General features: G+C 41.0%; 1 protein-coding gene across 1 annotated transcript; it reads left to right on the top strand.

Annotated features, from left to right (window-relative positions):
• The first annotated feature begins 565 nt into the window (after positions 1 to 565).
• On the top strand, positions 566 to 15927 carry LOC128296879 (uncharacterized). The gene is made up of 5 exons (XM_053032398.1): positions 566 to 647; positions 2382 to 2400; positions 4008 to 4591; positions 11593 to 11657; positions 15628 to 15927. Exons 1-5 carry the CDS (start codon positions 566 to 568, stop codon positions 15925 to 15927), a joined length of 1050 nt encoding a protein of 349 aa, XP_052888358.1.
• The last annotated feature ends 627 nt before the right edge of the window (positions 15928 to 16554 follow it).

Raw genomic sequence — 16554 nt, 5'->3', positions numbered from 1 at the left:
AGAGTTAGATTGTTTAGGTTGTGGCGTCCAAGGCAAATAGCCAGGACACAGAGAAGCGCCATCTAGGGTTAATAGGGAAAACGAGCAAAATTGTTAATTGGATAACATATGGTGCTGGACAGCTGTCGTGTGCGAAAAAGGACATAGAGGAACAAAAGAATAGGCGAACAAACGAAAAACAGACAGGATCAAACACAAATTGTAAGGAGATAAGAAAGTTCGAGACATGGCCAGCACAGTATAAAAGTAAGTCTTCCTAATATTAGTTGGATTATTATTTCCTTATTTCCATCATTAACTACTTTAAAACCTTTGAATTTGAAATTACTCTTTAAGATCTTTTTCATTTCCGTCGTATTTTGATATTTAGCTCGTGGTAATCTCGTGGTAAGAGTATTGTACAATGAGGATAATAAACAGTCTTGAGTCAGAAGCTAAAGCTAACACAACACACTACACAATATTTGGCGACGAGAGAAAATTCGGTCCGCGTGTAAAAGTCAAGTCATAAAGTCAAAATAATAAAATAACCATGTCGTTAATCGGTGAAATAGAGCCCTTTGTCATGGGGGAAAGTATCCGTGAATACTTAGAAAGAATGGACATTTTCTTTCAAGTGAATGAAATAGAACCCTGGCGGCACAATTGTACGAATAGGCTAGCTGTCAAACCGATCAGCCTATGCTTCCCGTATGTAGATGTGTGCGTGGTCGCGAGCGTGTGTATCACCCAGCTCGTCATCGTATCATTGGCTTGTGTGGCTTTGTACCTTGTGTTACTGACGGGAACAAATCGGAACACGGTTCCGCCGTTTGTTGGATGATCACGCGAAGGTATGATCACCCAGGAGAGACTCTCGCGTAAATCTCAGGTAGAAGTGAAAGCGCTCAAATCGTTGGGGTCGAGCGAGTAGGCTTTTATCCTGGCAAGCAGAATCAGTTCCCCAGCAGACCTTTTTCCAATTCGATGGCAAACACAGCGACTCGAATAAGCACCAATCACGGTAAAGTTGCAAGTACAAGTGAGTTTATTTAACAAAGTTTCTAGCTTTTATAGTAACAATGTGTCTTGGAAGTTTTTAAGTGCAAATGAGATGGAAGAATTAGAATGAGATAGAAACTTCATCTCGTTATTTATCACTATTGCCTTTTTTACCTAAACGAGGTTTACATGAAATCAGGTATGCCATTTTATTGCACCTCGCTAGTCCGAGTGCATCTCGATTCGTATTATTTGCATAGGATATTTTGGTTAACCGCGCATGGCGCACTCGCTAAGCCCTATTTCGCTTATTAGTTCAGGTGTTGCCTGATTACCCTTATCCGGTACGCTATCTGACCTACGAATCCTTGGGTATTTTATGACATTACCCTAATGGCGGTTGATGTTTACATGTTTCTCATAAGGCGTGTTTGTTATGAAGTTTAGTTCTTTAGTTTTAGCCGACGCGGCGATCTGTAATTTGCTTAGGATTTTTCTTATCCTTTATTACCTGTCCCTTGGGCGTGTACCTTGTATGCTTTACTTGTAACGTATCCTTACGTGTGTTATTCCATACCTTACGCCCACGCTTGGGCGTAGGACCTTATTGGTTTTTCTTTATCTATTTTCGTCTACGCGTTAGTCCTTTCCTGTTCTCTACGTTTCTTTACGTTCACCTTCTCCGATGCAGGTACGCTCGCTCGATTTACATTCGCGTTCGTAACACCTTGCGTTGTTTGGCTACAGGTTTCACTCTACGTTCGTGCCAAGTAGTTGCAGTTTGTGAAAAGTTTATCAAAGAGAACAGAACAACTGACCAAAGATTGTGCAAGGAATATACACCTTCAAGTAAGTACTTATTACATACATTAGCTGGAACTGTTGAAAAAGTCACAGTTTCTATTAAACATGTACCATAACTATATTTCCAGATGGCACAGAAGGGAAACACTGCAGGAACCAGCAGCAATCGCAGGAAGACGATATCGACACACGGACAAACATCGAGGACGAGGACAATGCAATACTGGAAGTAGATGATCATTCCGGTGGGCATCATCATCATCATCCTGCGTTCATCGTGATAGAATGTTCCGATCGTGTGTTCCATTTTCGGTCAGAATACCTGACTAAAACTATTTTAAAGATTGTGCGGTAATGTATTGTAATATAAAAACATTGTAGTGAAATAAAATTGTAAACAAAAAAAAGGGTAAAAAATTATTTTAATCAATATTTAATAACCTTGAGAAATAATAATCATTATGAACCTTGGGGGAAGCATCCGAGCTGTCAATCTGAATTGTGCGGATAGATCTTCTTCTTCGTACCCCTAATCGTACAATTGCAATTGCTCTAACCGGTGCGCTATCAGTACAATTGTGCTGCCAGGGAAGCAGCCAAAAAGACAGTGATGCTGTTACCCTGGCGGCACAACCCTGGCGGCACAATTGTACGAATAGGCTAGCTGTCAAACAGATCAGCCTATGCTTCCCGTATGTAGATATGTGCGTGGTCGCGAGCGTGCCTGTCACCCAGTTCATCATCGTATCTTTGTCTTGAGTTCTTTGTACCTGAGTGTGTTTGTGAAAAGTTTATCAAAGAGAGCAGAACAACTGACCAAAGATTATGCAACGAATATGCACCTTCAAGTAAGTACTTATTTCATGCATTGGTTGGAACTGTTAAGAGAGTCACAGTTTCTATTAAACATGTATTATAACTACATTTCCAGATGGCACAGGGCACAGGGAGCTCCACTGCAGGAACCAGCAGCAACCGTAGGAAGACGATTTCGGCACACGGACAAACATCGAGGACGAGGACAATGGAATACTGCAAGTAGATGATCATTCCGGTGGGCATCATCATCATCATCCTACGTTCGTCGTGATAGAATGTTCCCGATCGTGTGTTCCAGTTTCGGTCAGAATGCCTGACTAGAATTATTTTAAAGATTGTGCGGATATGTATTGTGATATAAAAACATTGTAGTGAAATAAAATAATGAACAAAACAAACGAAAACAAATTATTTTCATTAATATTTAATAACCTTGAGAAATAATAATTATTATGAACCTTGGGGGAAGCATCAGAGCTGTCAATCTGAATTGTACGAATAGATCTTCTTCTTCGTACCCCTAATCGTACAATTGCAATTGCTCTAACCGGTGCGCTATCAGTACAATTGTGCTGCCAGGGAATTGTACGAATAGGCTAGCTGTCAAACAGATCAGCCTATGCTTCCCGTATGTAGATATGTGCGTGGTCGCGAGCGTGCCCGTCACCCAGCTCATCCTCGTATCTTTGTCTTGAGTTTCTTTGTACCTTGCGTTGTTTGGCTACAGGTTTCACCCTACGTTCGTAAAGTTGTAGTAGTTGCAGTTTGTGAAAAGTTTATCAAAGAGAGCAGAACAACTGACCAAAGATTGTGCTACGAATATGCACCTGCAAGTAAGTACTTATTTCATGTATTGGCTGGAACTGTTGAAAAAAACACAGTTTCTATTCTATAAAGACTCAGTTTCTATGTATCATAACTACATTTCCAGATGGCACAGGGCACAGGGAGCTCCACTGCAGGAACCAGCAGCAACCGTAGGAAGACGATTTCGGCACACGGACAAACATCGAGGACGAGGACAATGCAATACTGGAAGTAGATGATCATTCCGGTGGGCATCATCATCATCATCATCATCCTACGTTCGTCGTGATAGAATGTTCCGATCGTGTGTTGCGGTTTCGGTCAGAATGCCTGACTAGAATTATTTTAAATATTGTGCGGATATGTATTGTGATATAAAAACATTGTAGTGAAATAAAATAATGAACAAAACAAACGAAAACAAATTATTTTCATTAGTATTTAATAACCTTGAGAAATAATAATTATTATGAACCTTGGGGGAAGCATCAGAGCTGTCAATCTGAATTGTACTGTTAGATCTTCTTCGCCATACCCCTAATCGTACAATTGCAATTGCTCTAACCGGTGCGCTATCAGTACAATTGTGCTGCCAGGGTAACGTTAGGAGGAGCGTCACTTTACAGCCTGATATCGAAGATGGTATCATCGGAGGAGCCAAAGTCGTGCAATTATGAAAAGCTGTGTATAAAGCTCAGAGAGCAATTGGAACAAAAAGTGAATGTGGTGGCGGAACGGTACAATTTTCGGCATAGTATGCAGAAGGACCTCTCTATTCCTGAATACATTATGGAACTGAAAGCTTTGGCACAAACGTGCAAGTTCCAATCGTTTTTGTTGGAAATGTTGCGTGATCAGTTGGTGACTGGTGTACGGGACGAAGGTCTGCGGAAACGTCTGTTAAGAGAATCAGATCTGTCGTTCGAGCAAGCAGAAAATATCGCCAGAACGTGGGAAGCAGCGGATGAGCAGAACGCAACTTTTACGACAGAAGTACAGCCTAGAGAAATGGCAGCAATAAGGCACGCGCCAAAAAGTAGCGTCGGTACGCAGCGTTACAACCACGTAAGGAGTAGTGCTTATGCATACAGGCAACGTAAAGAGCACGAGAGAGAGAGGAAGTGTTATAGATGTGGAAGATTACACAATCCACAAACATGTCCAGCACGATCGTGGCAGTGTTTTATTTGCAAAAAGATCGGACATATGTCGTCGTGTTGTAGTAATAGAGAAAGGAGAGTGCAAACTTTGTATACGCACGATAGAGAAATAGCGCTCGCACACATATCAAAGGAGAGTAAATTAAGTGCACCAGAAGAGTGTGTGTTAAACGTTAACGGTACAGATATAGTATTTGAAATTGATTGCGGAGCATGCAATATGGTATTGCCAGAAAACATCTACAAACAAAAATTTAGTAATGTGAAGTTATAACCAACACAATTATGTTTTATAACGGCGTCAGGGCAAAGGTTAATACCTTTGGGAAAAATGTTAGTGGACGCGACACGTAAAAACAAAACGGTGAAATTACAAATTGTGATCATTCCTACGGGAGAAAAAGGAAGTGCGTTGTTAGGCCGAGATGGGTTAGATGTACTATTTCCCGAGTGGAGAGAAGCATTTACATTAAATCAAATCGAAGAAATGAACTGGGATGATGAAATGAGAGCAAAATTTCGCAGTTTAACTGATGGAAATCACAAAGAAACGATTAAAGATTTTGAAGCAAATTTGATTTTAAAACCAAACTATACCCCGATATTTCATAAGGCATATGCGGTGCCGTACGCGCTTGTGACAAAAGTCGAACAAAACTTAGAAAAATTAGTGGAAGATGGAATATTGATTCCAACCAGAACGTCGGCGTGGGCAAGTCCCATAGTAGTGGTGGAAAAAGTGATGGGTCGGTCCGTATTTGTATTGATGGGAAAGCGACAATAAACCGATACCTATCGGTCGAACACTATCCGTTGCCAAAAATAGATGATATATTGGCCAAGATTGCAAACTGGAAAATATTTTGTAAGATAGATCTCACCGGAGCATATTTACAAGTGAAATTATCAAAAAATGCACAATATCTTGTACAATAAACACGCACAAAGGGTTGTATAAGTATACGAGGATGCCGTTCGGAGTGCAATCTGCACCGGCTATATTTCAATCAATAATTGATCAGATACTTTTACAAACTCCAGGCATAGCGTACATGGATGATATCGTGGTAGGAGGGAAAACGAAAAAAGAATGTATGGAAAATTTGATGGAAGTGCTAAAGAGGCTTGAAAAACATAAAGTAAAGATAAATGAAAAAAAGTCAGTATTTTTCCAAACGCAAGTAGAATATTTGGGCTACGTAATAACAGAAAACGGAATCACACCAAACGTAGAGAAAGTTAAAGCTATAGATAATGCTCCAGCGCCAGAAAACGTGATGCAGTTACAAGCATATTTAGGGATGCTGAATTATTATGGAAGGTTTCTACCAGATTTAGCAAATGTGTTAAAACCTTTACATGAGTTGTTACGGAAAAATGTTAAATTCACATGGTCTAATGAATGCCAGACGTCTTTCGTTAAGACAAAAACACTGTTGAAAGCAAATCACATCTTAGAACCATACGATCCAAAAAAAACAATAGTTTTGACGGTAGATGCTAGTCCTTATGGCGTAGGTGCGGTGTTATCGCATGAAATAGGAGGACAAGAAAAACCAATTTATTTTGCGTCAGCAACTCTAACATAAGCACAAAAAAATTATGCACAAGTCCAGAAGGAAGCACTAGCGGTAATTTATGGTGTGCAGAAATTCCACAAATATATTTACGGAGTAAAGTTTAAATTAGTAACGGACAATGCAGGAGTAAAAGAAATATTTAAGCCTTCAAGAGCAACGTCATCAATTGCGGTCGCTAGATTAAGCCGTTGGGCATTAATATTGGCAAATTATGAATACGTTATAGAACATAGACCTGGAAAATACATGAGTCATGTGGATGCGATGAGCAGGTTACCCTTGGCAGAAGAGTCGATAATAGAAGAAGCAGAAGTATCATTACATGTATTATCTTCAAATTCAATCATAGACATTGAAACGATAAGGAAGTATCAGAAGAACGATATAATATTGCAACAAGTTTATAAGAACGTAAAATACGGATGGTCAAAAAATGAATCAAGTCAGTTAAAAGATTATGCTAAGATCAAAAGTAATTTGGGAATACCTATCTGCCAAGGAGATTTGATGATTTTTTTTCTTGTATGTAGTGTCTTCCTTTCCTGCCGTCATCTTAGAGACTCCTGTCTATTAGGATGTTCGATAGTTCGTAAGCATTTTTGTTGGGACTCCTGTCTGTTATCTTCCACGTTGGAGACTCCTGTCTCTTTGGATCCCGGTCAGAAAATATGATCCGTGGTCTCGCCTTCCAATGTTTCATATCGCTTGATGGTCATCATCCCTTATCTTCATTCATTTATTCGCGTTTATCTCATTATGGATTTATTCCACAATGCACAATTAATGTTCAGTTGATTTTGTTTACAGAGTTCTCGGTACCATAAACTTCTACTCATTTTGAAATCACTGCACTCATATTTGCTGCACATGGCGCTTGCATGTATTATATTACAACTATCTTTCACTAAGCGGGATGCAGTTTTTTTTGTATGTCGTTTGCACATTTTCAGCACACCATTGTAATTATACACTTTACGCTCAGTTAAAACTTGTTGTCCTTAAAAACATTGTACTGCCGTTCCATGCCATGTTTTGTATTCGTCGGTAGTAAACGTTTATACTTTTACTCGCCGAATCACGTAAATCATTTGGAGTAATCATTGACTCTTCTTGTCATTCATCTATTACAATATTGTTTCATTTATGACCCGTTTTAAATCATGAGCCTATGATTCTTTACATAATATTTGGTTCTCCAGATTCACTTTGTACTTCACTTGTTTTGCACATATTCCGTTCCACTTCCACTGCGAATTCTCTTTTGCGTAGTCTTTGCACATCCGAAGATTGCAAATTGAATTCACGCACTTTTCCATTGGAAGACTGCAGATTAAATTGTAGACTTCCGCTGATCATACTATAAATGCACTCGATTTAATCGCATTGTTTTTGCTCATGAAGAACAGAACTTTCCGTTTTTGATTGTCTCGCACTTTTGTCACATTGTGATTAATTTCACTCTTGCTACTTTTGTTCATTTTTCAATCACTCCGAAGACTGCAGATTATGGTCACGGTCGCCATGTAATATACAAGTATGTAATGTACAAGTTCTATGTTACTGGTGTCGTGTCTCTGATTGCTCGCACGTTGTTTCCGTAGCGCGTAACGCGTGCACTCGTGAGCACACTTTCCGGGTGTGGTAGGTCTGTTACGTAACCGTATTCATCCGTTTTGCTTCGACGGTGAAATATGATCGTCCAGGCGATCGTAGGGCATTCTAGAAGTAATTACCCCTTACTGGAACGTTGGAGACATTGTTGCCTTACCTTTGGTAGGGAGACATTCAATGCTCTTGAAATAAAAAAAATAGACGAATAGTTTTGTTGGATAAACTACAGTACCGACACTAGATCGATAACCGTCTGATCGAATCGTCCGGATCTCTCTCCGACTGCAACTGTAACTGTCCATTGCTGAATGTTACCCAACCAGCAATTGGACTCCTCCCATCCATTTTTTTTTTTATCTCTCGTTCTGGACTACATGCGACGCGAGATAAAAAAACGATCACACACGTGATACACACGCAAAATCACGGTACGCGATCCACGCCCTCCATCGCGCGTATACGGATATCGCAACGCACCAACACATTCAAAGCGACCGGCTGACAACGCGTGTGTCGACAGGTACCTGTGTACTGTGCTCGCGTCTGCCGACTTAGAGTCAAATTTTGTCCTTGCAGCTTACGCGCCTATGTACGCATAGGCGAACACATTCAAAGCGACCGACCGACAACGCGTGTGTCGACAGGTACCTGTGTACTGTGCTCGCGTCTGCCGACCTAGAGCCGCATTTTGTCCTTGCAGCTTACGCGCCTTGCAGCTCAGCATATTCGGCTCGAAGCCCACATATTAACCTCTCATTTAAAGCGTCTAACTGACTGGCGTGTATGGATTTCTGCATTTAATCGTACTTAAATTATTATTTATTTATAAACCATCGGTTGTAAAGTATTGGCAACACTTTAACTAAACAATTGGAACACTTTTTCCTAAGATATTTGAAGGACAAGCGCACAAATTCAATGATCAAAACTAGGTATAATTTGATACATTCGAAGACATTGCTTTACGGGAGTATTTAACAATAGCAGGAAAAGTTTAAGTGTTAGATACATACATTGTTCTACAAAGTGGTTAAGAATAAGAAATGTAGTTTTTCTATACATATCAGTGGTGATTTTTCCACAATGTTTACATATTTTTAAGAATAACTAGAAAAGTAGCAGAGATAGATAAAAATGATGTTCTACAAAAATGTAAAGAATAAAATAATACCTCTTTTTATGGTGTTTAAAAAGTTCTAAAACTTAAAAAGTTCTAAACATTTGAATGACTTTCAAAATTTTCAATGACAAAAATCCTTCCCGTTAGGCTTTGTTTATAAACCGTTAGCAACGCACGTGAGCCAAGCTACTCGCGCGACCCTGAAGGATGTACCTATTGCTGCTGCTCGACCGACTTAATCCAATATTCTCTTTCATTACAGCACTATCGCCACGCAAATATATGGGAAAAAAAGTATCATTCTCTGATAACGGCTCTCACGACAGAGCCAGGGAGTGGTGCTAGTTCCCCCACCCCCCTTTTTTTGCATATAATCATATTTTTGCTACGACCCGGCGTAAGTCCACACGCTGCAAAAGCCGCCGGGCGACTGAAGCGGGCGTGGTTACGCCGCTTTATATACCATGCGGTGAGAGTGTGTGCGTGAAGGTCGAAGTTCGTCTTCCTGTCGGTTGTCTGCTCGAAACTGACTTGACTCAAAACTTGACAATGAGAACAAAAGAAACTCGACCAAGAGACTCCGCCTTTGTATGACTGGGATACCATCGCGGTGAGAGTGTGTGCGTGAAGGTCGAAGTTCGTCTTCCTGTCGGTGGTCTGCTCGAAACCGACTTGACTCAAAACTTGACAATGAGAACAAAAGAAACTCGACCAAGAGACTCCGCCTTTGTATGACTGGGTACTGTTCGTCACCGTCCGTTAACGTATACGCGCGATGGAGGACGTGGATCGCGTACCGTGATTTTGCGTGTGTATCACGTGTGTGTTCGATTTTTTATCTCGCGTCGCATGTAGGCCAGAACGAGAGATCCGAATAAAAAATGGATAGGCGGAGTCCAATTGCTGGTTGGGGTCGTATGTGGGTCAGAACGAGAGATCCGAATAAAAAATGGATGGGAGGAGTCCAATTGCTGGTTGGGGAATATGACATTTGTCGTAGGCATGATTGCCAACAGCAGAAATGAAGATAAAGAAAAGCTTTTTGGTTAGCAACGGATCACATGGCTAACAAAAAGGAACTTTTTGAAAAGTTGGTTCGTTCAAAACATCCAATTGAAATAGCAGTGGCATTAAACGGTAAATCTACAATTGCGGAATATGCGGGAACAATCAAAGTGTTTTCGAAGAACGGTAACAGATGGCGTGAGTGTACTTTGGAGAATGTTCTCTTTGTTCCTAACATTCGGTGCAATCTTTTTTCGATTAGAAGAGTAGAGATGTCTGGAATGAAAGTCGTTTTTGAAAACGGTGGTGTGAACATCCTTAAAGATTCGGAAGTGCTCGCGAGTGGTGAACGTAACGGTTTTCAATATGAAATGGATTTCCATTCGGCGAATAAAAGCAGAAGCGTAATGTATTCGTGTGGAAAAATTTTAAGATGTCATAATCTATGGCATCAGCGTTACGGTCATCTAAGCGAAAAGAATTTGCAAAAGATTTTGGAAAAGAACATGGTTAGAGGATTAGAAAAAGAAATTAATAATGACAAATCCGAAATGATTTGTGAGTGTTGCGTAGAAGCAAAGCAAACCAGGAAGCCATTTGGTGAACGTACAGAGAAACGTGGGAAGCGTGTACTGGAAATTGTACATAGCGACGTTTGTGGTCCTGTGACACCGGTTGGTCACGATGGAAGTCGGTATTTCGTGAGTTTTATTGACGACTGGAGTAGATTCACGATAGTGTATACCATGCGTTCAAAGAGTGAGGTATTCAAACAGTTTAAATTGTACGAAGCAATGGTAACTGCAAAGTTCGGTGTTGGTATTTCGCGGTTGGTGTGTGACAATGGTGGTGAATATCGTAGTAATGATTTTGTTAGGTTCTTTAAGAAGAAAGGTATTATGATGCAGTGTACTATTCCATACACACCTGAATTAAATGGCGTGTCCGAGCGGATGAACCGCACTCTGGTGGAAAAGGCCAGATCGATGCTGTTTACGTCAGAAATTGATAAGAAGTTTTGGTGTGAAGCAGTGGAAACTGCAGCATTTATTACTAGCAGAAGCCCGGCAAGTGCGATTATTGAAAACAAAACGCCATTCGAACTTTGGGAAGGTAGGAAACCTGATGTTTCGATTATGAAGATCTGGGGAAGTATTGCGTACGTTCATATTCCTAAAGAACAGCGAAAGGAATGAGATAAGAAGGCTTGGAAAGGAATTTTCCTTGGAAACAACAGTAGCGGCTGTAAAGTTTGGAACTCGAAGCATGGCAAGGTAATTGAAGTTCGAGATGTCATCGTTGACGATACCAGTTGTGCTCACTGTTGCATTTTTGGTTACAAATAATACTTTTTTATTACGGTGCTAATAGATGACGCGAAATTTCGCATAATGGGAAAAATGAGAAATGTTATTTTAGTACAGTCCAGCTTTTTAGTACGGGAAATTTCGCAAATCTGAGAAATGAGCGTTTGTCGAAATTTGACAAAGAAGGAGTTTCTCGCTTTTGCGAAACGCGGTTATGTAAACAATCATTCGTCAACACGCGGTGTATGCGGTAAAGTGGTCAAAACTGTATTCAAAAAAAGTGTTTTGAAAAGTTTGATAAAGAGAAATGGGTAAGTCTTAATGCATTTATTTGTTCACAAAGTGTAGTTAACATCGTTAATAATATATTTGTTCATTGTTCGTTTCATGTATTGTAGACAAATCAGGACGCAAACGAGTTGGTGATCCACTGAACTCGGAGAGCGGAAAAAAGAAGGAAAAGGTGCGTTGTTTACAGTATTGCTGAAGTAGATTATGTTTTTAATGTTGTTTTCGACTATGTTTAGACATTTCACATGAGCGAGGAGCTTACGCTCCAACTCATTGGAAAAGTAGAAGAAAACGGATGCCTGTGGGACAGGCGGCATCCTAATTACCGAAACAAAGACCGGCAGCGTGATGCTTGGGGCCAATTGGCAGTAGTTATGGACATACCTGCCGCGGAACTTCAATCCAAGTGGTCATCGTTGTGTGGTTCCTACCGTCACTACAAACGGGCATATACGATGACCACAGGCTCTGGTAATTATCTTAACTGATGTTAGTTTTCAATTGTTTATTAATCCTTTTGTGTTGTGGAATTCAGGCGCCCGCGAAGTTCCGCGGAAGTGGTATGCGTACGAAGCAATGAGCTTCCTCTCTGCGGTTTCTGAATGTGGAGCTTCGTATGACACCGTAAGTAACGATTTATTCATTTATTTAAGTGTTATAGTCAATCGTACAGAAACCTAGTTGCCAGATACATGCGTATTTCATTCAATTGATTGCTAGATCTTAATCTGATTCCGCTCAGATCTACTAACATGTCTGATTCCTCATTTTCTTGCCTGTTGAAGCTGGCATCTTCATTCAAACGAACAGATTCATTTCTTCTTAAAAAAATTTATAAATAAATTCACGCCAGTGTAACTTTACTCGCTACATGAGGCTGCAGTTCCAATGGCTTGCGGAGAACCCTGAATTTTCCGCTAAGTATGCCGAAAGCCATCTCCACTGGTCGCCGTGCACGAGAGTGCCGTTGGTTAAATAGGCGTTCCAATGACCCTTGTATTGTTGTGCCTCCGAACGGACGGATACAATATTCCGTTAAGCGAATGCCTTGTCTCCTAACAGCATAAACGGGATTTTCAATGTCTCTCCTTCTGTTAATTATTTTGGGGCCGGTATGTTGACCCTTCTTTCTTCTAATAAATGAAATAATTTTGAATGGCGGAGAACCCCGCTATCCGAAATTCTTCCTTTTGCACCGACATCAGCAAACATAAAATTACAATTAGCATCTACTATGGCTAATAAGACGATGCTGAAGAATCCTTTATAGTTGTAATAATCCGTGCCACTTCTGTTTGGTGCTTTTAATGCTACATGTTTCCCATTAATGGCCCCGATAGCATGTGGAAAGTTATATTTTCTTTCAAATTCCAAAGACACTTGCAACCATTGTTCAGGTGTTGACGGTAGCTGAAAATAGAGATTAAAATTTCAATTTTAACATTAAGAAATGTATAGTAAGGTTGGTTGTGGAAGATGTATGCAAGCTGTGTTTAACATAACGATTCGATTCAATTTCATTTCAGCTGTCAACAAGTATGCGGCCTGTTGTAAGTTGTATCGCCCCAGAGCCATTAAATGAATCGCAGTCGGCAGCGGTTCACCGGGGAACAACACCTCCCCCAGGCCCGTCACACCAGAGGGCACACTCAACTCCGCCAGGTCCGATACGGCAGAGGGCACACTCTACCTCGCCCGGACCAAGGCCCCATTCAACTCCGCCAGGACCGTCACGCCAAAGTCTGGCTACTCCAGATACTACCACCCCTCCACATGCCAGGACCAAGGCCACGAAGAAGCGGTGGTACGAGGCCAATTTAAAGTACAATGAGGAGGTTTTGGAAGCGCTCCATAATCTGTCATCTGCCACTCAGGATCTGCTGGAAAGAGAAACCAGGAATCCTTTTTCTGCACCCTTATCGGCTATCGGGCAGGAACTGGTGGAATGGTCGCCGAGAAAAAGTGCGGCTATCATGGTGCAATTCGGCCAACTAATGTCCGAAGCAAGGGCGGACCGTTTCCAAAAACATTTTGGGGATCTCTAATATAGCAATTGATCTTCTCTCTAATCTAATATAGACTAATCTAAATAGCAATTGATCTCTAAATAGCAATTGATTTAATTTTTTTAAAAATACCATTATAAATGAACTGTGATTTGAAATAAAATTTAAAAATAACAAACATACTACGTTTACCTTTACATATCCACGCAGAATCGTAATAAGTGCTTCACAAACGTCCAATATAAAACCAGATATGGTTTGTTCCGAAATCTAATGAAAATTATACAAAAAAAAATCATGTATATATCTCGTAAACCTACACAAATATGCAAAATGAACTAATTTACTTACCGTGTAAGCATACTCCAAGCTTTTATAATTATCACCAGAAGCTAGAAACCTGAGTGCTATTATAAATTTATCCTTCGCGGAAATAGCATCACGCATATTGGTATCCTGCTTCGTGATATAAGGCGACACCAATTCGAGTAAATAGAAAAAGTCATTTCTAGAGATGCGCAAAAAATTATAAATGGTGTCGTCCAACACTTCTTCCAATATTTTGGACAATAGTTGACTAGCTTGCTGATTTCGGTCCGCCAGCATCGGTCGCATCCAGATTCTTTGACGAGGTTGCCGGAACTGTATCAAATGCAGTCACACAAACCTTGCCCACGCGTTCGCCAAACGTATACGTGCTGTTCCCCTGTCCATTTTGTTGTAACGCTATAATACGTATGAAGCATTTTATTGTGTTCCCAACAAGAATAAAAGTACTTACCAGGTCAACAGTTCTGTTCACTTTCACTTCCAAACGTAAACAAATGCAACTCGATGCAGAAAGTTGTTTTGACAGCTCGGCTGTGTATGCTAAACTACTTCTCAGCAATTAGACGGTGAGAAGGCTAAAAACCCGCGAAATTTGTGAGAAACTACAATTTTGACAGCTCACGATTTCTCATTTTTCTCAATGTGCGAAATTTCTCGTCGTCTATTAGCACCGTTACACATTAAAAACACATTATAAATACAAACGTAAAATAGAACAACGCTAAACGGACGGAGACCCGCTCGACGTCCGCTCGTTCCGGTCGTGTCGTTCTGCCCCAGTGCCGGTGTCCAAGTGTGTTCAAGTTTGTCTACCACGCACATATCACTAGGTGACAGTCCATGTCACCTGTGAGTGCCGATGAAGCCTGGTTTCCACCACGACGTGCTTCATTCCGTTTGACACACACTCTCATGTTGACACTCACAGAACAAAAGGGTATAAGATTTAGCATAATTCTACTGAAGCAATTAAAAACGTTATTCGTATGCGGCGTATTGATGACTCTGACATTGAATCGGATAAGGAAAGTCTAGCGGAGGTAGGAATCCGAAGTACCAGCAGAGATTGACGAAATACTCAATTTGTATGAGACTGAAGAAGTGTATGAAGATTGTGTAGAAAATGATGATGAAGGTGATAACTCAGCATGGGTAAATCAGCAAGCCGTACCGGAAATAAGAACTAGCATTCGGAAGCGTGTTCGTCCGTTTTGGAATAAGGACTACGAGATGAATTATACTGCGTGGGCCTTGGGTGCTGTCAGCTTCGTTGAGAACTATCCAGATTCGCTAGCGGATATGTGGAAGCGAGATGATTGGAGCTTATGGGATGTAGCTGTTCAAGAAGAGATACAATTGCACAAGCTGAATAATACGTGGATCTTGTGTGAGTTACCTGCCCATTACCTGCAAGTGGGTCTTCAAAGTTAAAAATGGCGAAGGAGGAGCTCCTTGGAAGTATAAAGCATGGCTGGTGGCTCGTGGTTTTACCCAACGGTCCGGCTACGATTATGAAGAAACCTATGCCCCGGTGTCCAAAATGGATACAGAGAGGACTGTTTTAGCTGTAGCAAGCTAACCAAGAGCGTCTCCAGGTTCATCAACTCGATTTGAAAATGGCATTTCTCAATGGGACGCTAAAAGAAGAGATATAAGGCTTGGTTCATTTAGAAATGGGGCACTTTGAATGATTTATAGTGGCGCCCCCCGTGGACAAAAATGGAAACTTTTGACAGCGTTTTGTAGACAATAGTAAACATTTCGCTTTGTGAAAACTTCACGCAATTTTGTTTTCCCTGCTCCAAGATATTCGACATGCAAGAGGAAAAGCGAAAACAGATAGTGCACAACTATCTGCAAAATCCAGCAGTGTCATCTCGGGAGCTGGCAAAACAGTTAAGTTTGCCTAAGTCGACTGTTGCGCGAGTGATTAAAAAGTACAAGGAGACACAGACGATTGTTCGTAAGGTGCAAACTAAGCGACGGAGTGGAACCGTGAATCGTGAACTGCGATTGAGAGTCATTTGGAAAATCAAGGCTAACCCAAACATCTCCGACTTCAACTTGGCTAAAAATCTTAACGCCGACCGCTCTACTGTTCGGTGAATCCGACTCCGAGAAGGTTTTAAATGAGCAAGTAAACATTCCAATCGAAACATGAAACAACAAACAATGGCCAGAAACCGAGCTCGGAAGCTGTACGATCAAGTGCTGACCAAACCGCATGGTTGCATTATGATGAACGATGAAACCTACGTGAAAGCCGATTTAAACAAACCCCGGGTGTTACATTTTATAAGGCTTATGCTCGCGGCAACGTCCCCAAGAGTTTCAAATTTGTTTTTGCCGATAAATTGGCAAAAAAATTAATGATTTGGCAAGGAATCTGTTCATGTGTTAATCCGCAGGACGCCTAACGACAGCTGTTCTTCACTACACGCACACCACACCGCATCGATCAGCTCTCTCGATACCTTACGCTTGCCTTCGTGTTTACCGTCAACAAGCCAAAATCAGAACGCACACAGCACTGCTCGTGATCGTGATACATCGCTCACTTTGTACTATCAAAACGTCCGCGGTTTACGAACCAAACTCCGCGATCTCTCCCTAGCTCTTACGGAATCATCTCACGACATAATTATGTTCACCGAAACTTGGTTAGACGTCGATATCCCGTCATCCCTGTTCGCCGATAAGAGTTACAATGTGTACCGTTGCGATCGCTCTGCC

This window comes from Anopheles moucheti, chromosome 2 (assembly GCF_943734755.1).
Source record: "Anopheles moucheti chromosome 2, idAnoMoucSN_F20_07, whole genome shotgun sequence".
Lineage (NCBI taxonomy): Eukaryota > Metazoa > Arthropoda > Insecta > Diptera > Culicidae > Anopheles > Anopheles moucheti.
This window is presented reverse-complemented; position numbering and strand designations above follow the sequence as displayed.